General features: G+C 39.9%; 1 protein-coding gene across 5 annotated transcripts in view; it reads left to right on the top strand.

Moving 5' to 3' along the window:
• kcnh1a (potassium voltage-gated channel, subfamily H (eag-related), member 1a) overlaps positions 1-27887 on the top strand; it is a 66069-nt gene that overhangs the window by 1337 nt on the left and 36845 nt on the right. The window contains exons 2-8 of one of the 5 annotated variants that reach the window (XM_074645280.1): positions 6182-6249; positions 6874-6997; positions 16623-16729; positions 17111-17239; positions 21108-21226; positions 21498-21890; positions 27331-27357. In XM_074645280.1, the coding sequence (XP_074501381.1) occupies positions 6975-6997; positions 16623-16729; positions 17111-17239; positions 21108-21226; positions 21498-21890; positions 27331-27357 (798 nt within the window). In that variant the 5' untranslated portion in view covers positions 6182-6249; positions 6874-6974. Of the gene's footprint in view, positions 1-3222; positions 3250-6181; positions 6250-6873; positions 6998-16622; positions 16730-17110; positions 17240-21107; positions 21227-21497; positions 21891-27330; positions 27358-27887 lie in introns of all 5 variants that reach the window. The other 4 variants (XM_074645275.1, XM_074645276.1, XM_074645277.1 and 1 more) reach the window with 4 other exon arrangements.

The following is a 27887-nucleotide window of genomic DNA, read 5'->3' as shown; positions in this document are numbered from 1 at the left end:
GATTAAAAAACTAAGTTATTTTTATAAAACAGTCACTGACATTAGTTCATGAGACAGGTAATCTGAAAGCAAGACTTCATAGACCGGAGGGAAAACAACCAATCAGAGCCAAGCTGGAGCCTTGCGGTCTCTGAGCAGCTGTCAATCACTTGTGAACTCCGGTCAAACTAGGCAGCGCTGATCAAATATGTATCAATATTCTGTTACTGTAATGTCTATTTCTATTTCATAAAATGTTTTCAGAATCATCTTGTAGTGTACTGTTTAGCTGTCTGAGAAGGAGAAAGTTTGGGACCCGGCTGCCATGTTGAGATCAGTTGAGGAAATATCAAGCACCGCCCACCAGCCGGTGCAAACATTCTCATTTTACAGCTAAACAGTACACTACAAGATGTTTCTGAGAACATTTACGCGACAAATAGGCATTACAGTAACAGAATATTGATTCATATTTGATCGGCGCTGCCCAGTTTGACCATTTGATCGGAGTTCACGAGTGATTGACAGCTGCTTCTGTTGAATGAACAGCCAATAGGAACGCTCTCTCTCTGAAATTACCTGTGATTGGCCAAAGTCGGGCTAGACTTTTTAAAGTCTGAAAACAGAACCATGAGGAGGAGCAGAAGTCTAGTTTTCTCTCGGAACACTTGAATTACAATATGCTGAAAGGTTATTATGGAATTTTCGCCAAATGATTCCAAAACCATTCTTCCTACTGCAGGTTTTAATATTGCGGTAGGCAGGATTACTAACAGTGATGAGGTCTTCCTGTACAATATAGGCCTATATTTCTTTATGTATACTTTATTGTTTTACATGTAATTTGTCAAAAGAAAAAGTGAGACAAATGAGATCCGTTTTGGCCACTTAGTGCACAGTATGCTGTCCAGATGTGAAGACAATGAACCTTGTTTGAAACCTGAAGCTTACCAGACTCTGATGGAGGTCTCCAGTATTTTTGGACATTGGGTGTCAGTAATCCTTTGGCCTCTCTGTATTATTAGATCAGATGGGAAGTGACAGGACAGACTGGAGAGTTCTGACACTGGGCAGCTAGCTGTGAAACAGAACCAGCAGCGTTGTGTGTGATTCTGTCACGAACCACATTTGGGGCCCAACACCAGCTAATTGGTTTGAGCTATAATGACTTCTTTTTTTAATGGGGTTTGGTTAAAATTAGGTTTGGTTTTTTTTCTGTAATTTATGGTCAGCTCCCCCAGAGGTGTACCAACTTATGTGTCTGTGTATGCACTCCTCAGTCTGCCCCTGTAGCACACATCTACATTACAATGTGTTATGCCAGAAGGGAACAACTTGTTTAGAAAGGGTGAATACATCACTCCAAAGCAAGGCTTTCTTTAGATGAACAGTTTGAGAATCTGGATCAGGTCTATGATATAGTCTATGAAAAAAGAAAATGGAAAATCCAACCTTTAGAAACACAAGCACATATGTTTTTCTTCTGACCTTGGGCGGTCCATGGATTAGTGAGCAGTAAATCTCTCCCGAACTAGAAACAAAAGAGCCAAGACTATAATCGGCTGGATGCCACTGAGACACAGCGGAGCGACTCGTAAGAGACACAGTGGTGGTGGGTGGGCGTTCACAAACAATGACATATTCCTTTCTTTGTAACTTTCACTGTTCAAGATTGGAGTGTTTTTGTATCTATTTCAGATTTTCAGATTCATGTCTAGTTCGCCACCTAAATTTAACTTTAAATATAAGGAATAGCATACAGAAGTCTGTTTTTACATAACATATTTTTCTCTAAATGTTCCCTTGGTAATGGCTCTGTTCTATTTGAGATTCTGTAAATAAAGCAAACGGCACTAATGTGAAATGTAGCCAATGAGCGGAATAATACCTATGGGGGACCTCAAAATCAAATTTGTTGGTGGGTCTCATAAATGAAGCTAGTTATATCCTATGTAGCTCTAAGTTTATTTGCGTGTTGAAATGTTAAAAAATGAGCAGCAGCAAAGAAAATGTAGGGTAAAGCAACTATAGCATGAATAGCATACTGGTGCTACTGGTTACATTTGTGCTCTATCAGCCCAGTTGCACAGCAGTTTGTGAAATTGTCACAAATTGAATGTATTGATTTGTGTACATAGACATGAATTTCATGTTTTTTTTTCAAACCACCATCAAAGTTGATTTATTTGTCATATAACTTCTGTACTTAAGTTACGGCACTTCCAAAGTTATTTTAACCCAAACCAGAAATCTTTTCCTAAAGCTAACTAAGCAGTTTTTGTCACGTAACTTCCGTACATAAGTGATGCCACTTCCGCTGTTATTTTAACCCAAACCGTGTTCTTTTCCTAAACCGAAGTAGTTTGTCCCCTACCTTAACCAAGTCCGTCTTTTCCTAAACCTGACTAAGTAGTTTTATTTTGAAAAGACTGGAGAGGGAATTGCTGGACATTCGTAGAAAAATGCACGAAAAATCCATTGTTGAAAGTTGTGCGGAGCGTCACGAAAAAAAGGGAAATTTGTGTCTATGTACACAAATTGAAAATGTATTTAATTTTGTGACTATTTCACAAACGGCTGTGAGACTGTGTTGGCCCTATTAGCCTCAACAGTTCTGCTACACTGCTTTATATTTGAAAAGGCTCATTTAAAGTCTTTAAACCTGCAATAATTGATTTTCTTTGCAGTGGAAAGTTAACACAACATTGACACATCCTCACCTTTTAAGTTGATATGGCCAACTTGTCGCCAAACAGTTGATTATTTACACATTCAGCAGTTATGGAGCACGTTATTCATTTGGAGTTGTATTTTTGTCCAACTGGTGAATGTAGTCCAGTATTCTCTCTCTTTTAGCTCAGGTTTTGATCTCAACAACTTTCAAAGTCTCAGGTTTGCAGAGACACAAACTTGGAGAAACATGACTCCAAATGAGTTCTAAGTTGCTCCAGGTCTGCTGCATGTGGAAGTAAGTGAGCAACTGTATGCGAACATGTTAGCTGCAACAGTCAAGGCTAGCTGTGTGTCAGTCAGCTGGTTTCTGAGTTCAGTTTCTTACAAATAAGTTGAATTGTCACATTTTAGCATGTAACCTTCAGGTTGGAGCAACACAGCACAGATTGCTGAATTCACAGTGGTGTTGTCTCACTTTTTTGGTTGACATGTCTCATCTTTTTTGTCTGACATTCACCAAATGTTTCTCACTGTAATCTGTTAACCTTCTTTCCTTTTCAAACATTTCAGTTTGGACACTGTCACATAGACAGACAGGTACTATAAAGTTTAGTTTGGTGTGCTGCTTCTGTTTTCTTTACTGTAGCTATCTATCTCTTTGTAATGTTCCACTAAATGTTCTATACCAAATGCTGTTAATTTACAAAGCACTTCAACTAATTAGACATGTTGAGATTATTAAACACCTTTGTGATAATGTGCTGCAACACAGCAAATCCAGGGCTGATAACAATAACGGAGCTTTTACTCACAAGATTACCGTTCATCTGATCATTGTAAAATAACACGTTGGCATGGAACGTCTCGTGCATTATATTCTGTCTGTTCTCATATTCTGTGTCATGCTTGTAGTTGTCATTTCAAAGTGTTTTATTTTGACGTGATCAAAGATTTTTTTCTGTGTGGTATAAAGAAATGGCATTTGTGTTTTGTGCCAGGTGTTTTTGGATTCCTTCTCCTGCTCTTTCACCCCTGTGTCGTCACATTGTTGTAGCCTGTGTGCATAGCAGGGCGCTTTGCTTTGAGATTTGCCATGCAGATTTTTTTTTTAGGTTTTAGCCCCAATTATCATCACTTCTCCCGTCCCATTTAAAACCATTACATTGGCTCCTTTTTGCCTTTTGCCAAATTTCTGGATGGATTGAAGACTGTTTTACTTTTAAGCATTTTTAATATTATGTCAAAAAAATTAATCCTGAAAAACAATCCATAATTTGTAATATCTTAGACACATTTTACACATTGTCTTGCACATTCATTTTTATTTGATATTAAATGTCATAATGGCAACATGACAGATGCGTAAATGAGTAAACATGTCTAATTTGTCAATGTCTTCTATGATTGTCATGAAAGTATGATTATGGTGCTTTTTAAGTATTTTATTTCTTACAAACCAAAGGCAAAAAGTGATGGCCTGTTCAAATCATACTCATAATCAGCTTAATAAAGGTAATGTATGTCCTTGCCTTTAAAATGACTTGGTCGGGTATTTGACACAAGCATTCTGTTTGTAGCCATTTGTTTTAAGCCCAGGCAAAATGTTACATATTTTTCCATTTTCAAATACTACACAGCGCAATCATTTGCATGTTTGTTTCGATCACCCTTAGTCCAAAAATCCAGCTGTTAAAATGAAAAACACCAGCGTTATCCTTTAATTTCATGTATAATGACTCTGAGTAACAGTATGTGAATGTTTTGTAAAGTCACTGAAGTTTAAAAATAAGACGGAAGCAAAATAGGCCATTAAAAATATACATGCAACTCAATGATTACTTAGGTTTATTAATATTTTGTCCATGAATACGTTTTACTTGGAGGCTTTGCTAACAAGGAATATGCCATATGAGAATTAATGTACTCTGTTTTCCATGACATTTAAAAATCGATGACCGCGGATATTAATATTTATAAAGTGTACTTGCCAATACGGAATGCTTTATCATAATAATCACCAGCGAGAAATTGGACCATTTAATGACAGACACAGGTACTCACTGCCCCCCCACCCTCCAAACACCTCTGAAACGGCTAACTAGGACTGTTACATACCTCAGCAACACACAAAAAGACAACACAAGATGTTTTTGGGATAAGAACGACTAACAAGCAACTACTAATAAAAAAGCCAAGGGAGCTCATTGGGATGTTTTCTACACCAGCAAAGAATGTTTGGCCTACATTTGTGTAGAAGCACCCCGTGTGGAGTGTGTAATGGGCCGTAGACCATCATGGACACTAATGAAAATCTTGGAAGTGTTAGCTCTTAAAGGCAGGGTTAGTCTTTTTAAATATAGGGGAAACATTACAAGACAAACACACATTTTTAAGCAAGAAATATGTTTCAAGAAACATTTTAAATAAACATACGGCATGAAGGGACGTTAAATCATACAAGTTTTGTGGCCTCCATCATATCATTATTGAACCGCCCAATACGGCCCAGTAGATCTGCTGAAGCACTCTTGTTTTCTCTCTTCCCTGTAAATTTATGTTGAGAATAGGGATGTCCATAATTAACCGTTTAACCGACATTAAGCATTTAAACCGATTAACGCTATCGGTTAAAACTGTTAAAAGAAATATTAATAATTGATTCAAAAGCTGAGCGGCTCAGAGGAGCGGCTCGTCACTTAAAGGAGAAAAGCTGGTCCACCTTAACAGCCCACCTTAAGAGGCGGAGCCGGAGTTGCAGGATACAGGAAGTTGGCTCTTGTCTCTGGCTCGCTTGAGTGGAGTGGAGGAGTTGTAGTTTAGTAGCATTTATTCACCGACAAATAAACTGTCCACACACTGCTACACCTACGTTCACAGCTAGAACACCAACAACCTCACACTCACCACCAACACACACACACACGGTCTGTTGGAAACTCACTAAAGTTACTCAGACTACGTGTGCGACGGCGAACACGAAGCCTCCGGCAATGCTAGAGCTGCTAACGTAGCACAAATACACACACTGTTTGTTGGCCACTCACTAAAGTTCCCCCGGGCAGACACACAGCTGACAACCTGCTAAACTAAACTAAATGTGTGGTGGAGACTTTTACTGGGAAAGTGGCTGCATGTCCGCGACACTACACGCAGCATCGTAGCTGCTAAGTTAACGCTCCCTGACGGTGAACTGGAGACTCCCGTCAACCAATACCTGTTGTGCTCCTGCAGCTGGTACACCGCTGCATGAGAGGCACAAATCCGGTTGGTTAACGGTTAATAATCGGTTAACTAGGGTCAGTTATCGGTTAAGAAAATCTTTCAAAATGAGCATCCCTAGTTAAGAATCTATAAAGAAGTCTACAAACAACGATATGCTTACAATAGAAAATGTTCAAGGTCAGACACTTTAACCTTTTACCTTTAAACTTTACTTTAAAATTATATTTCAAATATATTTTTGCCCTAACATTTGCTTCGTAGTTGTGTCCTGTCATTCTTTCAATAACTTCTTTGCAATTTTTTTCAGTTGCAGCTCCATTAAATCCTTGGCTTCGTCCGAAATACTACTCGCACACTATGCACGACATACCCAATGTGTGTACTATCATTCAACATACTTTTGTGTGAATAAACAGTAGTATATATCCTTTTGGCCGTACTGAACAGTAATTTACGTCGTCACTTCCTGAGAGCCTCCTTGCTGGTTGGAGACGTGTAACCATGGTAACCTGTGCCAACCTCATGTGACCAAAACGACAGTTTGTAAGAATCAGTCTGAATTAATTGAAAAAAAATATTTATTACGCCCAGCACAGTGAAATCCTTTACTTACAGGTAAATTGAAGCGTTATTGATGTTACAGAGCTGTCCGTTTTGAACGTCATCGTCCCTACCGCAATGCATTGTGGGATATTTATGCTGCCGTAGTGTCCAGCGTTGCATACTGTAATATTCCACCAGAAATAGTATGCAACTTGCGTACTATTGGTTTCATATTACGGTTTTCGGACATGCTAAAATATCTCACATACTGTTTTAACGTACTAAATAGCATGGAATTTCGGACGCAACCCTTGACTTTGATTTAGATCAAATGTAATAAGCCTCAACCTTTCGCCAACCCAAACTGTAGTTTAAGTATTTGTATATTGTTGTTTTAGAAAATACTGCAACCCCTTCAAGTTCATTGGCCCTTCTTCCCTGTTTACTTTCAAACAGATACCAACTTTGTCTTGGGAAACGCTCAGATAGTAGACTGGCCCATCGTCTACAGCAACGATGGTTTCTGCAAGTTGTCGGGGTACCACAGAGCAGAAGTGATGCAGAAAAGCAGCACCTGCAGGTAGGCAAGAGGATCCGTGTGGCTTAGATGTGTTGGGATTACAAATTTCAGATGCTAAAGAGGTAAAATACAGAAACCTAATGAGAGAACATATCAAACAGCATTTTTTGTTTACCCCATCCAGATTTCAAAAACTCATTTTGAAGATAATATGATTAGTTATTATTTTGGAATCCAAGTACAATATTAGCTAGTGACACTGTAAGAACTTGTTACGGCTACAGCTATCTCGTTAATCTGGATGAGCTTCATTTTGGCTGTCAAAACTCAAATAATCCTGCTGTTTCTGCAGTTCTACTCCAGTCAGAGAGAAGAGGACTTTCTCTACACAATGTTTTCTTTTTTAAAATGTCATAAGTGGAGGCAGTAAAAGGTCGTGTGGAGCTCTCACTTAGATCAGATCCCTACATCATATAGACATGGACTGTTGCAAGATAGAAGCTTTGTAGTGGTTTGACATTGTTTCATCTGAAAATACAATGAGTGTATTATAGCCATTTTCTATTCTCTGTATTTATTTGTGTATTTGTATTTACACCTCCTACCACCAGGCAGAGCATCCTTATTTTGAGGTAATTGCTAGAGAGACTTATTTGAGGAGGATAATGTGACCGGGTGCAGTGTACACTGTGTACACAGTGTACACTGTGTACACAGTGTACACAGTGTACCGCTGCTTTTCATGCTCATGTTTATGGTTTTGAACTCTCGATGGAATATTTTGGTTTATTTTAAGAGAAAGGGAAACAATGCTGCAAATACTCATATACTCAATACTCTGCATGGCACCATTGCACACGTGCAGTTTTTTTTCAGAGTTGATTCTTTTGCATAATTCCTTATTAATTACTGTAGCAGCTTGATAGTTAAAGGTAGGATTGGTAGTGTTGTTCAAATACACTTTTTGTTATATTTGTTGAAATTCATCCCGAATACATCCCGATAGCAATCAATAAATCAAATGCTCTGACAAAAAAAGAAAACAATACGGTATCTGGCTGTCGCAGGACTGTAATTAACCCGTCCAATCATTTCATTCGGCCCAATTGAAATGAATGGACGGGCTACTTGCCTACCTACCTAACTCTGCCCGTGCACTCATTGCACATCAGTCTTCCACAAGCTGCAAGTTTGACAGCTGTGAGTACTGACAATAGCCATGTTCATTGTTCACGTTCATAATGATAATTTGGGGGCAGTGGCTTTGGAGGGAGAACTGAAGGGACGGACTGTCAGTGTTGGCGACTTTCTCTCTAGATTTCGGGACTTTGGGAGCTAGTGCTGCTAGCTACTGTCATTGGAAAAGAGTTGGCAACACTGGACTGTTTTTTTTTTCCAGATAGATCATTTTTAAAATCTAGTGTAGTCTTGCTAGTTTCTCAACTCTACCGACCTTAGCTTAAATGCATCAGCAGTACAGCAAAAATATTTAAACTATTATTTTCTAGGGCTGTCAAAGTTAACGCGATAACACGTTAACTCAAATTAATTTTGACACCACTAATTTCTTTAACGCAACTTGCGATTTTCAAGTTGTAGCGAGTTTTAAAGCTAGAGTGAAGATACTGGCATCATATGAAACTAGAAAACCTAAAGAATCAAGTGGTACCAACCATGTCATACTAGCTTGTCGGGAAGGAGGTTAAATAACTCTCCAAACTTACGCTGAATTTTGGAGAGGAAAAACTGTCATGGCCATTTTCAAAGGCGTCCCTTGACCTCTGACCTCCAGATATGTGAATGTAAATGGGTTCTATGGGTACCCACGAGTCTCCCCTTTACAGACATGCCCACTTTATGATAATCACATGCAGTTTGGGGTCAAGTCATAGTCAAGTCAGCACACTGACACACTGACAGCTGTTGTTGTCTGTTGGGCTGCAGTTTACCATGTTATGATCTGAGCATATTGTTTTATGCTAAATGCAGTACCTGTGAGGGTTTCTGTTAATAGGTTGTGTTTTCACCGGTGTTGGTTTGTCTGTCTGTCTGTGTCTTTTAGCAGGATTACTCCAAAAGTTTGCGATGGATTTGAATGAAATTCTTTGGAGGGGTGGGGTGTGGCACAACAAACAATCTATTAGATTTTGGTGGCGATCCAGATCATGATCCGGATTCAGGAATATTTTTAAGGATTCCAATCAGCCTGAGCATTAAGACCACAGGGTATGAGAATCAGAATCTTGTTTATTGCCAGGTGTATGAGGTATACAGGTATTTGTTGGTGCAAATAAGCAGTAAAATAACAAAAGAATAGATAAAAACGTTAGAATAAAATAAGAATAACATTTTTTAATTCTACCAATATACAATATAAGCTATAAACATAATATAAACAGTATAATTCGCAGTGTAACTGATGACGCGTTGATGATGCGTGACCCCGCCTCCTTCTGAGAGCAGAGAGATACGTGTGTGGATGTGTGGCGAGACATTGAGGTGCGGCGGGAGCTGCTGTCCGTCCGCGGTGAGAAAGAACAAAGCGGTAGATGACGGGATGAGAGACAACGTAGTGTTACGTTATACAGACATAACAAGGCTACTGAATGAGAGAGGCATCCGCCGATACGTTACATGGAAACACACCGTGTTAATAACAAGCCGACCACCTCACGGTACCGGCAGCTGGGAGCTGGGATCTGGTTTTAAAGTCTTTTAAAGGTCTGCGCTCTCAGAGTGCCATTCTAGTTTGTCATTGTTTTGTGTTGTTAATTGATTTCCAATAATAAATATATACATATATTTGCATAAAGCAGCATATTTGCCCACTCCCATGTTGATAAGAGGATTAAATGCTTGACATATAAAAAATGTGTGATTAATTTGTGATTAATCACGGACAATCATGCGATTAATCGCGATTCAATATTTTAATCGATTGACGGACCTATTATTTTAACATCAGATAGGGAGATTTGCTTCTGGTGGGCAACGGCTGCAGTAATGTGGTTCTGTTGTGGTTAAAAGAGTCTACAGTCATGCTAGCAGCTCTGTGAGGCAGTACTTACAGCACTACGGTCCTTTGAGCTTTAACATCAGCATGTTCACAATGTTAGTGCTAACATGCTGATGTTTGAAGATGTTAACCACGTTCATCATCTTAGTTTAGCGTGTTTACATGCTAATATTTGCGAACTACTAATAGCACAGAACGCAAACTAAAGCTGAGCCTGATGTGAATGTCATTAGTTTTGCAGGTATTTAGTCATAAAGCAAAGTATTGTACAAACTGACATCTGGATGATGGTACTGATAAAGTCAAGGGATCACCGAGACTATGCCAGTTGGTCGTGAGGAGGGGAAATTAATATCTCTACCAAATGTTATGACAATCCATCCAATAGACATTTTACTCAAAAACACAGATTTAAACCTCATGATGGAACTACAGGAAAAGACAGCGGATCACCAAAGTCATTAGGATGGTGAACATGAATGTCAACCAGATTTCATGGCAATTCATTGTTGTGGAAATATTACAGTGCTGGACCGACCAACTGATCAACATCACCACCCATACAGCCATGTCGCTTAAATGGCTACAAGGCTGAGCTATGAAGAACCACCAAGCTTTGGATTTATGGGTCTTCATTTCCAACCTCAAGTGCCGTTATTAGCTCTGGGTACCAACTGTAATGGTGGAAGTGTGGATACAGGTGAGGTTCCTCCATATGGTTGCTGGGCTCACAGTCAATAGTGACGGTACGACGAGCAGAGCAGAGAAAGTTAAAATCACAATAACACCACTCACAATTACAATTCATATGATATTCCCATAATTTAAGACAGTTCAGAAGATTTTTTTCATCTCAACAAGCAAAGATAGAAACCAGATAACTAAGACACAAATTTGTGATGTAATGAGGTTGTAACAAGTGAAACTGCTTCCACATCACTGACTGCAACAATGAAGCTGTGGACAGTGTCTTTCAGGGTGCACTCACCCAAACTGTTCATATAAAGGAATAAAAGGAACTCTTAAAATGAGTTGTATACCAATTGGAGTGACTCATTTCTGGACCTGTGTTTATTGTGCTGGTAATAGGCATGCCAGAAAGCACTATATTAATGGGATCACATGGAAACAGTTGGTGCTGCCAGATTTGAAAACCGTGGGAGATTCTTCTGTTGTGGGAGACGGCGTTTTGTCGCAGCCAGCACTGAGGCTATTGCTGATTTGGACCCTCGGCTCCCTAAGCATAAGCTTCAGAATACTTGCCAATACAAATATTGAACAGTGTGTGTGATGACTTGTTTTTGGTTTATTTTTAGGTTGCTAGATGGAGTAAAGTCTTGTGTTTGTAACAGGAAGAAAAAACAACCTAAAATCCTCTGACTGTATTTGAGATCCAATAGAATACATTTCTCTTTTTGTCTACATGTAAACAGTTTATATGCAGTTGGTTTTATACTGTATCTATAAATATTACCATAAATTTCATTTTTCAATGACGAATGTGCCTTTGTAGTATTTACCAGTAGCAACAGCTATAGACCCAAAGGTATTCTGAAAATGAATTAGTAACCAGGGAAAGGTTAACATTAAGTTTTTATAGGAAGTAAAACACAGTAATTAATCTAGTGGCTAAACAAACACATACTGTAGAGTCCACAAGAGTAAAACGAGTGAAATCATTAGCAGTTAGCCCAACGGTAAACTAATAGTAAGATGTCATTGTTGTATTAGCAATGCCTTGGCCTCATATAGCTAGTATAATGGCTAGCTTGGGTAGCAGTAAACTGCTAACTGTAAAACTAAATTAACAAATCAGAAATAAAAATATCACAAAACCGTTATAATAAATAGAATACGCACAGATAACGCTCCAACCATAGACTGTTTATACAAATGGACGACATGATGGCTCCCCAAAAGTGAAGCCAAAGCATCTCAATCGCCCCTGCTGGCTGGCTGCAGTATAGCTCATAAATCCCCCCACCCTCCCTCCATGTTAGTGGACGGGACAGTGGCCATGGGGACATCTTTTTGATAAGTTTGGTTTTAATGAGTTATTTGATGCTATAACAAGGAAGTGCTGCATCATGATTGACAGCTGTGATTGACCGCTGACGTAGGCTCGTAGTCACGGAGCATGTCGTGTTCATATCTGTATCAGCAGACACGCAAATGTTTCTGAAACAGGAATTGTTCTATCACACGAGTCCGTGTAATAGAACATGCATCAATTTGATCATAAATGTATTTATAGAGATATTATGGTTAGTTTTTCTGTCTTTCTAGCCAAACAGCTACCGTAGTGCTGACGTAGCAGCTAGGTGGTTCACGCTAACAAGCTGTGCCCGTGCTCGGCTCACGATTCTCGGGCGGGTTGTGGGCGGGACCTCGATACCGCGGCTACAGCCGCCCGATCACTGCACTCTGGCACCAAATGACGCCAAAATCTCAAGATGGCATTTTGGCTTCACTTTTGTACAGTGGAAGGAAGTGGAGACACGTCATCCGTCTAATCCAGTCTACGGCTCCAACAAGGGCAGACAGGAGATGCTCGGTAACAGATTTGACAAAAAGCTGGTTGTTACAATGTCAGTTAATCTGCCATGGCTCTGTGCCAGTAATGGTTACTATAGCAACAGAATGTTTAACTGAAACCAATTGCGGGTGGCAGAATAGTGACACCACAAATAAGAATAAAAAATAAATAAAAGCGAAAACACGACATCAAAACAAAAGTGAAAAGTAACAAATATCAAAATTACAGTATTAAAAAATGCGCAGTTGTGCTGCAGCTAAGGAGCTCAGCAGTCAGAAGAATAGAGACACGACATAAACAGAGATCAAAGAAATGCTGATTCATCTCAGCCCTCAACCATTCAATTCCATTTCTTTTTATTTAGAACACAGTCAGAGACCCATACATATAAACCAGTGTTTTATATCTATGCTGAGGCCACTGAATCAGAGCCCACCAATACAACTACCATCAGACTGAACACTACCTTGTTTTGTTTTGTTCGTTTGTATTTGTACACCTTAAATATCAGCTGATTCTCATTTTGAAGAATATTAAAGACATGTATTTAATGTATTAGCATATTTAATTCTATCCCATGTTTATTGGAAGTTTCTCTGTAACTCTGCAGTGACTGAGTTTGGGCCTCCCCCCTTCCCCAGAGCATGAATGCTAAGAATTCTGTGATCCCTTAACCTTTTATCTAGCGGCATCATCAGGTCAAAATTTGAATTGCTTCAATACTTCTGTTTTAGACCAAATGCCTGCAAAACTACTGGCATCACAATCAGCTGTAGACACGGACGTTTCATTCAGCTCAAAGCCGAACTTCCAAAGTGTACTACAGTGTCACTTCCTCCCTACAACTCTTTCATGTAGAAACATGAGTCCAAACTCTTTGATTTTCAATTATGCACATTCCTCTCACATCATTGGCCTTCTCTGTTTTAAAATAACATTTGGTTACTTTCAGATAAAGGTTTGTTTTTGCTTGACATGATTTGTAGCATTTTAAAATCTGGGTTAGTTTATTCATAAGTCATTTTAAAGAGGTATCACTGCCCAAAGGGCGGGACTACCTCTGAAACCTAGACAGCACCAGGGGATCAACACACAGGGCCATAGTCAGGGTTTTGAAATGAGTGAGATCCAGAATTGTTTTTCTTTTAATGGATAGTATTAAGCAGAGGGATCTGGGGGTCCTCGCCCAGGAAATTCTGAGCATCAAACACTTAATTCCTGCATTCTGGTGAATTTTTATGTTCCAATTTATGGTGGAAATGTCTTTATTTATGTAAAGGAAAACACAAAATATCAAGATGTAATAGGCTAGAGTAAGGCTCTCAGGCATTCTGTATTGCTTTCAAATATTTCCTGTAGATCAACAATTTTCACTCAATGTTCTCTCTGCTGAGTCAACACACACTCCCCTTGGGTCTTGTTTGGGGAAGTAACCTCTTTAAATGTGCATGTGGCATGTGGCACATTCATTTTGGGGCTGTCAATGGATTAATATATTTAATTGTGATTAATCGCATGATTGTCCATAGTTAATCATAATTAATCATAAATGAATTGCACATTTTTTATCTGTTCAAAATCTACCTTAAAGGAAGTATTTAATCCTCTGATCAACATGGGAGTGGGTAAATATGCTGCTTTATGCAAATGTGTGTATAAATGTATTATTGTAAATCAATGAACAACACAAAACTATGACAGATATTGATCCAGAAACCCTCACAGGTACTGCATTTAACATAAAACAATATGCTCCAATCAGAACATGGCAAACTGCAGCCCAACAGACAACAGCTGTCAGTGTGTCAGTGTGCTGACTTGACTATGACTTGCCCCAAACTGCATGTGATTATCATAAAGTGGGCATGTCTGTAAAGGGGAGACTCGTGGGTACCCATAGAACCCATTTACATTCACTGATCTGGAGGTCAGAGGTCAAGGGACCCCTTTGAAAATGGCCATGACAGTTTGTCCTCGCTAAAATTTACGTACATTTGGAGCGTTATTTAGCCTCCTTCATGACAAGCTAGTATGACATGGTTGGTACCGATGGATTCTTTAGGTTTTATAGTTGCATATGATGCCGGTATCCCCACTCTACTCTCTTCACTAAGCCCGCCACAACCTTTGAAAGATTGATTGCATTAATGCATTAAAGAAATTAGTAGTGTTACAATGAATTTGCGTTAACACGTTATCATGTTAGCTTTGACAGCCCTAATTAATTTATCAACCGTGGACCTCGGTGACCTCATAGCTGACTACAGCCATGATGAACACAAGCATTGTCTTCATCCTGAGGATTACAACACATGCAGTATGCACAATCTCTAACATGATGATTTTCTGGTACTGTATATTTCCTGGGGCTTTCAGAGTTTGTGGGAGTTGTGAAAAGACTCACAGAATCAGGGTCTGAAATAAATACAGTTTTTAAAAAAAAAGAATACTTTATAAATTGTTAGGGCTGTCAATTGATTAAAATATTTAATCGTGATTAATCACGATTGTCCATAGTTAATTGCGATTAATCGCAAATTGATTGCACATTTTTATCTGTTCAAAATGTACATTAAAGGGAGATTTGTCAAGTATTTAATACTCTTATCAACATGGGAGTGGACAAATATGCTGCTTTATGCAAATGTATGTATATTAACAACACAAAACAATGACAAATATTGTCCAGAAACCCTCACAGGTACTGCATTTAGCATAACAAATATGCTATATATAGCTATATGCTATATAGCCCAACGGCTGACCGCCGGCGGTCATTAGAACGCAGTGCGGGTGAGCCTGGTGGAGGCTACCAACTTGCACAAACCTCAGTCAGATAAAGGATTGATGAGTCAGACAGAGTAGACTAACACATTGTTAACTAAACAGCCCCTCTGCCCCTGCACTCTCTCTGCCACTAGGGGATGGAGAGGGGGGATGGCAGGTTAACAAGGGGAATGGCATCCCCCCTCGTCCCCCCTCGTCCCCCCTCATCCTCCCTCATCCTCCCTCAAATCACCTGCTGTCTATGTCTTTTAAACATTTTGTCTTTTCAGCTTTTTTTTCTGTCATAACATCTCCAAACATCTCCATGAGCCTGATGATGAGGCCATAAACACTCACAGTATGGATGTTTGATGTATTTGAGGATGACTCAAACATTAAATGTACGCTCATCTCCCCAGAGTGTTTAAGTCTAATATCTGAGGCTCTTTTGCTGCGGATGCGTTGGATCAAAGATGTTATTTCCATCTCAGCTGCTCTTACCGTGTTCTGTGTCTCCTCAATTATGTATATGTTTTTTTGTTCCATACTGGATGCCGTAAACAGCCAATGACAAACCTGTGGGATTTCTTCACGCATGACGAGAAAGTCAGTTGAGGAATGTTTTTGTCTTTGAAGCGAGTCACATAACTCCTGGCTCAGAGAGAGCGAAGAAGAGAGAGAGGACATTCATCAGTGATATTACATCAAGCACTGGTCTGAAAAGTCTGCAGCATCAGGATGTAGTCTCATCAAATTTAGCCTTCCTTTTTTATTTTATAACAAACTGAGTTATATTTAGATGGTGCTGGAACAGGCTGCTACTGAGGGTGGCAGTAACAAGCAAAGTGAGATGAATGTCTCTGCAGCGTGGTTAAATGTGCTCATGGTTGCTTGACCCATCTTCAAGTTTAATTTGTTTTTGAGAGGTACTTTGCATTTGGTCAATTAGACATCGGGCTGCATTTATCTTTTTAATGCTTTCAGGATACATTTCAATGAGTTTTAATCTACATCTACTCTATATTTAATACAGCCTAATTCTGCAGTGTGCGTCTCCAGAGGTCTCCAAATAGCAATCAGTAACTGGTCTGCACAGTTCAGGTGTAAGCCTTCATAAATGGCATGTTAATTTAGTTTTTTTGTTAGAAAATATACAGTTAATTGAAGAGGAAAACACGGATAAGACCTAAAAAAGTGCCTTCAAAGAAATGGAAGAACAGAACAAAGTATACATGGTGACTAGCACATTACGATATTCACACATTCAAACCTTCCTCAGCACACTCTATTTCAAGAGCGAGAGCGCTCGTCCAATGTTCCGCTCCCTATTATATATTAAAATTGTTATTTCCCTTTGTGTTTTCCAGCTTCATGTACGGGGAGCTCACGGACAAGGACACGACGGAAAAAGTGCGACTAACATTCGAGAATTATGAGATGAACTCATTTGAAATACTGATGTACAGGAAGAACAGTGAGTAGCAGCGCCATACGGGAGGAAAAGAGACAAATGTGAAGTTTCCCCTCTCTTGCCATGCAAATGTATTCAGAGCTCCTGTAACATATAGTGGAGTTCAAAGGCAGCCCGGAACACTTCTATCTCTGTAGAAATGTGCTAATTGGTTGAGAGCCAGACCAGAGAAACCTTCCCCTGAAAAAGATGTGGTGATGTGTTTGTTTCCACTCGCAGGTGTACAGTAGCCTCCCTCTGCTTGCAGGTGTTACAGGACGTCCAGAACATTTCAGTTAACACAATGCAATCAAGATTTCTGCTCCATGTGCACTCGGTGTCATTTCCTCTAAAAATAAGCAGATGATGCAGCGCAATGTGTGTTGTTTCTTTTTACACTTTCAGGGACGCCTGTTTGGTTTTTTGTGAAGATTGCTCCCATTCGAAATGAACAAGAGAAAGTGGTCCTGTTTCTCTGCACGTTCAGTGACATCACAGCCTTTAAACAGCCCATTGAAGACGATTCTACCAAAGGTTAGAGCCCACAAATTGAATTCATGCCTTCTTTCAAGAACGATGTCTTTCTGACGCTGATGAATCTACTCCAGAGTGAGTTAGATCCATACTTCAAATGGCTCTATGACACCCGTAAAAATGTTTTTCACACTGCATGGCAGACAACGCGTGATCTAAAACGTCTCATGCAGACATTATAAAGTGAGAGAGGTAACATTAGTCTGCCAGCGATCATCATCCGACCCTGTGCACTGTGCATCTTCTCTGGCAAACACCCACTCAGTCAAATACACATCCCATCATGATGGTTATCAGCACACAACACAAAAAAAATTATTCATTGGACTGTATAACTACTGAAGACAGACAAAATAGAACATGAATCAGTGCAACCACAAACAAGCCGTAGTGACATAAACAGGATGTGAAATTATCATGAAATAGAGATTGTAGTTGAGGATAAACAGGTAATAAAGACTTTAGCTTCAGCCCTCTATCTAACAGTCCATCAATAACAAGTATGGGTTTGTGCTGCCTGAGTAGAGAGTGGGACTGTAGTCAGGCAGATTTAAGACCATCCTCACTGTTTAATCCTAACTGTAATCTCTCTATTTAACCTCAACCAAGTATTCTTGGAAAAAAAGTTCGGAAACTTATGTTTGGTGGATTATTTCTCTGTTGCTACAATGCTAATGGTCATTGTATTTTACATGGTTGGAAAGCCTGTTTATTTACCTTCACGATGATGTCCAACTTGTAAGGATCATGCATTTGTGGGATGAGCAGCACAGCTGATTATGTGGGTAGCAAGCAAGAAAAATTTGCCAAAATGCTCTGCCAATGGTAAACAGTGTATTCTCATAAGGCTACCAGGAAGCCTGCCAGACAGGCTTTCCAACCATGTAAAATACAATGCCAATTAGCATTAATACAACAGAGAAATAATCAACCAAACACAAGTTTCCAAACTTTTTTTCCCAGTTTAGTTTAAATTAGGGATGCTCATTTTGAAAAATGTTCTTAACCGATAACCGACCCTTGTTAACTGATTATTAATCGTTAACCGACAAGATTTGTGCCTCGTACCAGCTGCAGTGTATGAGCACAACAGACAACTGAGTCTCCAGTTCACCGTCCGGGAGCGTTAACTTAGCAGCTACGATGCTGCGTGTAGTGTCGCGGACATGCAGCCACTTTCCCAGTAAAAGTCTCCACCACACATTTAGTTTAGTTTAGCAGGTTGTCAGTTGTGTGTCTGCCCGGCGTAACGATAGGGATTGCCCGATAAACAGTGTGTGTATTTGTGCTACGTTAGCAGCTCTAGCATTGCTGGAGGCTTCTTGCTCGCCGCCGCCGCACACATACAGTCTGTCAGCACGACGTAACTTTAACGAGTGTCCGTGTGTGTGTTGGTGGTGAGTGTGAGGTTGTTGGTGGTGTTCTAGCTGTGATCGTAGGTGTAGCAGTGTGTGTACAGTTTATTTGTTGGTGAATAAATGCTACAAAACTACAACTCCTCCACTCCACTCAAGAGAGCCAGAGACCGGAGAGGCCGACTTCCTGTATCCTGCAACTCCAGCTCCGCCTCTTAAGGTGGGCTGTTAAGGTGGACCAGCTTTTCTCCTTAAAGTGACGAGCCGCTCCTCTGAGCCACTCAGCTTTTGAGTTAATTATTAACATTTCTTTTAACCGTTTTAACCTATAGCGTTAATCGGTTAAAATGCTTAATGTCGGTTAACGGTTAAACGGTTAATTATGGACATCCCTAGTTTAAATCTACAATAACAGATTTTGTTGGCCACTTGGGGACAGCAGAAACCAGCTCTATACAGAATATTGACATATTAGGACCTTTTAAGTTGGTATGGTGAACTTTTTAGTAAACTGTTGCCTTTTTACTAGGGCTATCAATCGAGATGTAATTGTGATTGATCGCATGATTGTCCATAGTTAATTATGATTGTCAAATTAATCACAAATTTTTTATCTGTTCAAAATGAACCTTAAAGGGAGATTTGTCAAGTATTTAATACTGTTATCAACATGGGGATGGGAAAATATGTTGTTTTATGCAAATGTGTATATATATATTTATTAATGGAAATCAATTAACAACACAAAACAATGACAGATATTGTCCAGAAACCCTCACAGGTACTGCATTTAGCATAAAACAATATGCTCCAATCATAACATGGCAATCTGCAGCCCAACAGGCAACAACAGCTGTCAGTGTGTCAGTGTGCTGACTTGACTATGACTTGCCCCAAACTGCATGTGATTATCATAAAGTGGGCATGTCTGTAAAGGGAGACTTGTGGGTACCCATAGAACCCATTTACATTCACTGATCTGGAGGTCAGAGGAAGACGTTTGGAGTGTTATTTAGCCTCCTTCCCGACAAGCTAGTATGACATGTTTGGTACCGATGGATTCCTTGGTTTTTCTAGTGATACCAGCATCTTCACTCTAGCTTTAAAACTGAGACCGCTACAACCGAAAAATTGCAAGTTGCGTTAATAGGTTAAAGAAATTAGTGGCTTTAAATCTAATTGGTGTTAACGCGTTATCACATTAACTTTGACAGCCCAACTTTTTACACATCCAGCAGAGACAGTGCGATTGCGAGTCCAACATTCACTCTCCTTTGCTTCAGCCAAAAAACGACTAGAGCAGTGAGAGTGGACCAAAACACTAAAGCTGTGGCCTAGAAAACAAAAAGCTCAGCTGAAAGACGCTATGAAGCTCCGTAGAGCTGAAGGGAGACGGCTCTAAATTGCCTAAAGAAACCTTAACCATGTTCATGGAAAGGAAAATATATCCCTGGTTCTGCTGCATTGACTTTGATCCTTTTATCTAAACTGTCAATGACAATATTACAGTAATGCAATGTTAAATTGGTTTTGTGCTCTTTTAATTGAGCGGTTTGTTAACAATTGTAATTCTTTATGGATCAGTAATAAATAGTTGAAAGTTCTTGAATCCACCATAAAGATGAATTTAAGAGCTAGATGAAAAGAAAAGTTATGGAGTAGAATATAAACCGGGATATAAAACCTAAATGAATTTGTCACAACCCAGCGGGTTCAGTTTTAAAGCTAGAGTGAAGATACTGGCATCATATATAACTAGAAAACCTGATGAATCCATCGGTACCAACCATGTCATACTAGCTTGTTGTGAAGGACTATAAATAACACTCCAAACTTGGCTACATTTTGGTGAGGAAAAACTGTCACAGCCTTTTTCAAAGGGGTACCTTGACCTCTGACCTCCAGATCAGTGAATGTAAATGGGTTATATGGGTACCCACGAGTCTCCCCTTTACAGACATGCCCACTTTATGATAATCACATGCAGTTTGGGGCAAGTCATAGTCAAGTCAGCACACTGACACACTGACAGCTGTTGTTGCCTGTTGGGCTATATAGCATATAGCATATTGTTTTTTGCTAAATGCAGTACCTGTGAGGGTTTCTGGACAATATTTGTCATTGTTTTGTGTTGTTAATACATACATACATACATTTGCATAAAGCAGCATATTTGTCCACTCCCATGTTGATAAGAGTATTAAATGCTGACAAATCTCCCTTTTAAGGTACATTTTGAACAGATAAAATTGTGCGATCAGTTTGCGATTAATCGCAATTAACTATGGACAATCATGTGATTAATCACGATTAAGTATTTTAATCAATTGACAGCCCAAACAATCTATAAAGTATGCTGTTTTAGAAAACTGTATTTATTTCAGACCCTGATTCTGTGAGTCTTTTCACAACTCCCACACACTCTGAAAACATGCTGCAGCCCCAGGAAATATACAGTACCAGAAAACCATCATGTTAAAGATTGTGCATACTGCATGTGTTGTAATCCTCAGGATGGGGAAAGTTTGCCCGACTGACTCGAGCTCTAACAAGCAGTAGAGGAGTCTTACAACAGCTGCAGCCTACAGTTCACAAAGGAGAGAATGTCCACAAGCACTCCCGCCTGGCTGAGGTACGGAGGAATACATGCGATTTCTGTTTCTGATTTGATTCAGTAAAGATTGCTAGTATAAAGTACTGTATGCTAGAGAAACTGTAAAGAGAGGAGTCTTTTAGATCAGGTCAACCTCTAAGACTTACAGTACACAGCCCTCCTTATGAGCAGGTGAGCTCTAGTCCCAGTCAGGACGTGCTCCAAGCTACAGTGTTTTTTTGCCTCCTACTGTTTATATTTTTCATCTGTCTGTGTTTCTGAGTTTACCTGACTTGCTGTTTTCCGGCAGGTACTGCAGCTCGGCTCAGATATCTTACCTCAATACAAACAGGAGACCCCCAAAACACCTCCCCACATCATCCTGCACTACTGCCTCTTCAAGACCACGTGGGACTGGGTCATCCTCATCCTCACCTTCTACACAGCCATCATGGTGCCCTACAACGTCTCCTTCAAGACCAAGCAGAACAACGTGACGTGGCTGGTGGTGGACAGCATCGTGGACGTCATCTTCCTGGTGGACATCGTTTTAAACTTCCACACCACGTTCGTCGGACCCGCCGGCGAGGTCATCTCAGACCCAAAGCTGATCCGAATGAACTACCTGAAGACCTGGTTTGTTATCGACCTGCTGTCCTGCCTGCCGTACGACGTCATCAATGCCTTCGAGAACGTAGATGAGGTGAGTGCGGCGGTCTGCTACTTCCAGCTTCTCAAATGTGAGGATGTGCCGCTTTTCTTTGTCTGTTGTGATTGTAAACCAAATCTGTTGGGGTTTTGGACTGTTGGTCGGACATAACAAGCAATTTAAAATCAATTCATCACTTTCAGGTTTGGGAAATTGTGACAGGATTTTTTTCTCACATTTTATGCAGATTAATTGACATGAAGCTGAAACAACTATTAGTTGACCGACACAAAAATAATCAGCAACGATTTTGATAATCGATTAGTTGTTTAAGCATTTGTTAGCCTTACTAGCTTCACAAGTGAGAGGATTTTCAGTTTTTCTTTGTCATACATATTATTGTAAATTGAATATCTTTGGGTTTTGGACTGCTGGTCAGTCAGAAAAAGCAATTTGAAGATATCGCCTTGGGCTCTGTGAAATTGTTATTGGCTTTTTTTCCCCAGTATTTTGACATTTTATAGACTTAAAGGTGCAACGAGTAATGCCTAGCGACCTGCTCCAAAGAAATATAGGGCAGCACTTCACTTCTACCGGGTCCATACAATCTAAATTTACAATCATCAGTTACTAAAAAGCCAACTGCTAACTACCAGCCTGTTGAGAATACGCAAAATTCAACCAAACTGCTGAAACTCATAACACCGCTAATCTGCATGTGCTGCGCCGTTGCTGGCGTTGTTAGCCATCTGTGTGCCATTAACGGGGGGGGGAAAAGGGGTTTTGATCATTTGTTAATTGGATTAAATCCAGAGAGGCAGAAACGAGAAAATGACTATGACATTTGGCAGCTCCAGGAGACTGAAACCCAGTCAACGCAAACCCCAGCGGGCCGGTGGAGCCCTGGGTCTAACCTGTGTAACGGTAGCAACAGAACGTTTGCGAGTTCAGATCAGACCCCCGGTGCTGGGGTTTGATCTAACTGCTAACTGGAGGTACGTCTCCCGGAGCTGACGCAAACTCTACTTCAAGTGAAGCGGCCTCCTGGCGGAAGGAAAGACCGAGGCAAGGGTGCAAGTCGTTTTCTCATTTTTGCCACTTTGAATTTAATTCAATCAATAGACTATCAAAATGCACACGGACCATGGATGTATTATTGACAATCTCTTGGAGCAGCTCCACTTCTTCGGTCTCTGGGCTGAGGGCAGGTTATGGATGTATAAAGAGAACTGGATATAGCGTCGGAGACGGGCTCCCGTAGCTCAGTGGTGCATGAAGCAAAAAAAGCTTCTACATATAACTTTTAAATATAAAATTACCCGGATCTTCTGTCGATCTTCCGCATCCATTGGGCTCATAGAGCAGGCGTTCTAGCGTTTCCTTTAACCCCGCCTCCCAGCCCTCGGTCCAGCCTCGGTCTTTGGCTCGCATCACATGAACGGAGGAAGGAAAATAACTCTGGATTCAGCTATTAGTGCATTTTACAACTTTAAGGACCTCGTGATTTAAATACGGGCTATTCAAGTGTTCGTACTGAGAAGTTGATTTAACTAAAAAAAAAATTGCTGCCGATTTACAGACGTCTCTTTCCACACAGAAGTTGAAATTCCACCGTGGCACAACCGTTGGGCAGCCTCCGGTTCTGAGAAGTGAAGCCAATGCTGAAGTGCTTTAAACTTGTATTCTTTCTAACAGCCAGCAGGGGGCGACTCCTCTGGTTGCAAAAAGAAGTGTGATTGTATAGAAGTCTATGAGAAAATGAGCCTACTTCTATCTTGATTTATTACCTCAGTAAACATTGTAAACATGAGTTTATGGTTTCAATCACTAGTTTCAAGTCTTCTTCAATACAGCATGATGTTCATTTAATAAATGATGGTCCCATTTAGAGTCAGATAGACCATAAAGCAGGGGATGCTTTAGGGTGGGGCTACACTGTGATTGACAGGTCGTTACCATGGCGTTGTCCAGTCTGGGAGTTGTCCGCGTTTTCGTCTTAGAACGTTAACTCTTTCACAGTGTGTTTTCACTTCATGACAGTTAATTGTAACATTTTGGTCTCGTTCAGCGTTCGGCTGTACTTAGCTCCACCCTCTCGTGTCACTTCTGGTTGCAAAAAAACAAAATGGCGACGGACAAAATGTTGAATTGGAGGCTTCAAAACGGCAGTCCACAAACCAATGGGTGACGTCACGGTGACTACGTCCATTTATTACACACAGTCCAGTTTTCCACGGCATGGCTTTATCATATTATCAAATCAGATTACGGACCAACAAAGTAAAAGTTATCCGTTCTAATGATCATAACTTCATAACCTGCATCATTGTACTGAAATTAAACAAATCAGAGCTGGAAACAGCTACTGCAACACACAGTGAGCTAGTTGAACTAGCTGTAAGATGTTAATGCCGAAAGTTGCCCTAGCGCCAAAGATCAGGTTTTTAATCGGATATCTGGATATGGTGTTGCCAGGCCTGTGACCTCCTCTAAAATGGATGTTGGGTTCCCAACTTTGAGAAATGTACAGTATGTTAGCAAATCAATAGCAAATAGTAGCTGTTCTTTACAATTACAGTAAAAAAAATCGATCTATCTTAATGCTAACAAATTGGAAAAGTTGTGCTTGTTAAAAGTCCTAGAGGTGATCATTCAAAGGTGATTGACAGGTTATTAGGTTTCCACGCAGGAACTCAACTACATTTAATAATGACATGACGGTGACAGTCAGATCCCGTTTACTGGTTATTGTTTTCTCTAGTGACAATGACAAAATGAGGTTGGAATGAGTAAAATAATAATATGCTTGTTTGTGAATTCACACATGTTCGACCATAATGAGGAGTGTTTGCTGGAGAGCTATCGCAGGATCTTGAGATAATTGGCACATTTTAATTGGGCAACGAGCAATACATTATTAAAGTGAGGCACTCTTCAGCGCTCTGCTGTGTCACTGAAGCCCTAAAACCATTAACACCTAATGACAGCTGACAGAAGGACTGAATCATGTGCTGTGATTAAAACTGAGGCACGTCGTGTTACCAAACCAGCATTTGGAGTTAGTCACATTTAACTGGATGAATTACAGTTTTACCATCTACTTTATGAGAGTAAATTAGATTGTATGGTGGTGTTTGAAGGTTTACGCAAAGTCTCTGTTTTTTGAACAAAGAGGAAGAAAAAAAACGTTTGGGAAAAATAACTTTTTGTATGTATTTGCTTATCAAATGTATTTACAAAATATCCAGCTAATACGTACCTTATATTTCTAGCTGCGTCTGATTGAAAATACCTTGTATGGTGCAACCACAGCTTCTGAATCAGGTCCAAATGTTCACACACATATTGATTAAATGGAGCCTTGGAGTCCGGCACTTGCCGGTTTTCATTCTAATAATGCTTCATTGTGTGTGTTTCTGTGTGCCTGTGTTTATTTATATGTGTCAAGTCTCATGGGGTGTGTGTGCGTGTGCATGTGCGTGTGCGTGTGCGTGTGTGTGTGCCTGTGTTTATTTATACTGTATGTGTCAAGTCTCATGATGTGTGTGTGTGTGTGTGTGTGTGTGTGTGTGTGTGTGTGTGTGTTATTCTATAAAATGCTGTGAAAGCATTAAACGACGTGGTGCGTCACAACGAGCAGCACAGTATATGTCTCTCAGGGGCTGTCGGGTAGCACACCCAGTACAAGGTAATATGAAATGCTGTTGCTTTAAAAAAAGAGGCTTGTTGATGGGTCATCACCCATCAACAAGCCTCTTTTTTCGGCTGTGAGCACCGAATTGTATTTGCAGGTCCAGCATTTTGGCCCCTTTCTAGTCTTTCAGTGCTTCAGCATCCTAAATGCTGACAAGTTCAAGTGGCCGAAGCAGAAGCAGTTAAGGGTCAGCAGGACAGAAAAACAAGGACCTATTGTGATTTAAAAGATAACGCTGGTGTTGTTTGTAATTGTAGTTTTATAAAAAAGAAAATAGAAATAAAAGATCTGTATAGCTTATGTTATTTGTCTTTAAAAAAATATCAAAAAGAGCCATACTTGCTTATGGAAAACAAATTCCTTTGGAAGTTTTTATTGGACTTTATTAGTTGTAATCCACAGAAGACAATCCACAAATGTGTACCATTATTTCCAAATATTTCACTATCCACAAACATGTATTTTTGTATTTGTGTTGTGTAAAATCACGTTCAAAAAAATAAAGGGTAATTTGCAAATACGCATAACTTAATACGTATTTTAAGGTTTACATGTAAAGTGATATATACGCATTTGTGCATCTATTTCTACACGTGGAATGATATTTGCGCATTTGCAGATCGCATCCTGTGCATTTATGGGTCACATGACATTTGCAACTTTTCTCCTGTTTGTTTACGGAATTTTGTCCTATTCATACCGCAGCAGATCTGTAGATAATAGTTGTAATCCACAGAAGACAATTCACAAATATATACCATGATGGTACACATTTGTGGTGCATTACAACTAATAAAGTCCAATAAAAACTTCCATAAATTCCTTCTTTATGATGAACACAAGCTGTGTCTGAAATCTGAAATTAGTTGATTAATTAGCAAGAATTTACATAATCAATGAATTGTTTGTCATTTATTAAGCATAAAAAGCTTAACAAATGTGAATATTTGCTGGGTTGCTGGTGTCTTGTTTGATAGTAAACTAAATGTCTTTGGAATGCATTTCCTTCCTCAAAAAAACATTTGCAAAGCTGATTTTTCTTAACCTGACCCTTCAGTTGCATTTTGCTTTATATCAACTGTGAGGTTCAAGTGTACATTTAGCCTATATATGATAAGAGTACAGACACGGTGGCTGTAAACCAACAAGAAAGATGACCGTCCACTTCCTGGATCATCTTCCAGTGTGTCTGCAACAACTCAGTGGCTCCAATTGTGCTCCAAATTGCTTTGAGGCAATCCATGGCAAGTGTAAATGAGAGCGGGTAGTAGTTATTAAAGCGGGAGCCCAAACATCTCGCCGCTGCTACAGACCTTAACGACTGACATGAATAACTTTGATGGCTGTTTTCCCCAACAGGTTTCCAAACAGGGGAGGTTAAGATCATTAATGACAAGTCAAAGTTGTTCTCGGCAATCTTAAAGAGGCGTACGTCACCTCAAAACTGACGGAACCAGAGTCGTTGTATCATTTCAGTTTCTAATGACCGATAACCCAAAACAACAGCAAATGAGGCCACTTCATGTTGCTGCAAAAAGCTGAAAAAGCTAATGGAGCTGTTAGTGCATGCTTCGGTCATACTGCACATGCTTTACAAACACAGAGAAGGTTTTATGTTTCTTTTTATTTGAAGCCTTTATTGAATATTATTTGTCATGTTTATTCATCGCTTACCACTGATCAAGTGTCTTCTCTCTTACTTGTGCTTCATTTTTGTTTTTCTTCTTTTTCATCCGTTCTGTTTGCATGGCCTCCCCCACCCTCTTCTGCCTGTATTCATGCATGGGACGTGATGAGAAGAATTGGAACCACCGAGCTGTCACTCAAGTAGGCTTCAGTTTGATTAGAATATGATTATGAACCGTTTTGTGTTTTATTTTACTTGGTAACACACATGCACACTTGACGAACACGTTCTATAGGCTAAACTCCATCAGGCTTGAAAGCTGCAGTGGGTAGAAATGGAGCAAATATCATTTAAAAAAGTTATTTTTCATAAAACGGTCACTATATCCTGACAGTAGAGCGTGAGACAGGTAATCTGAAAAAAATCAGGTGCCTCTGTGTCCTCCGGTGTCCTCCGGTGTCCTCCGGTGTCCTCCGGTGCTCCTAACGGCATCTGCAAGATTTCACAGACCGGAGGAAAGGAAAGTTTGCAAGTGATTTAGAGCTGCCTCCGTTGAATGAACAGCCAATAGGAACACTCTCTCTCTCTCTCTCTGAAATGACCTGTGATTGGTCAAAGTCTCCCGTCACAGGCTAGATGTTCTAAAGTCTGAAAACAGAGCCATGAGGAGGAGCAGAAGTCTAGTTATCTCTCAGAACATTGAATTACAATATGCTGAAAGGTTATTATG

This window comes from Sebastes fasciatus, chromosome 9 (assembly GCF_043250625.1).
Source record: "Sebastes fasciatus isolate fSebFas1 chromosome 9, fSebFas1.pri, whole genome shotgun sequence".
Classification (NCBI taxonomy): Eukaryota; Metazoa; Chordata; class Actinopteri; order Perciformes; family Sebastidae; genus Sebastes; species Sebastes fasciatus.
This window is presented reverse-complemented; position numbering and strand designations above follow the sequence as displayed.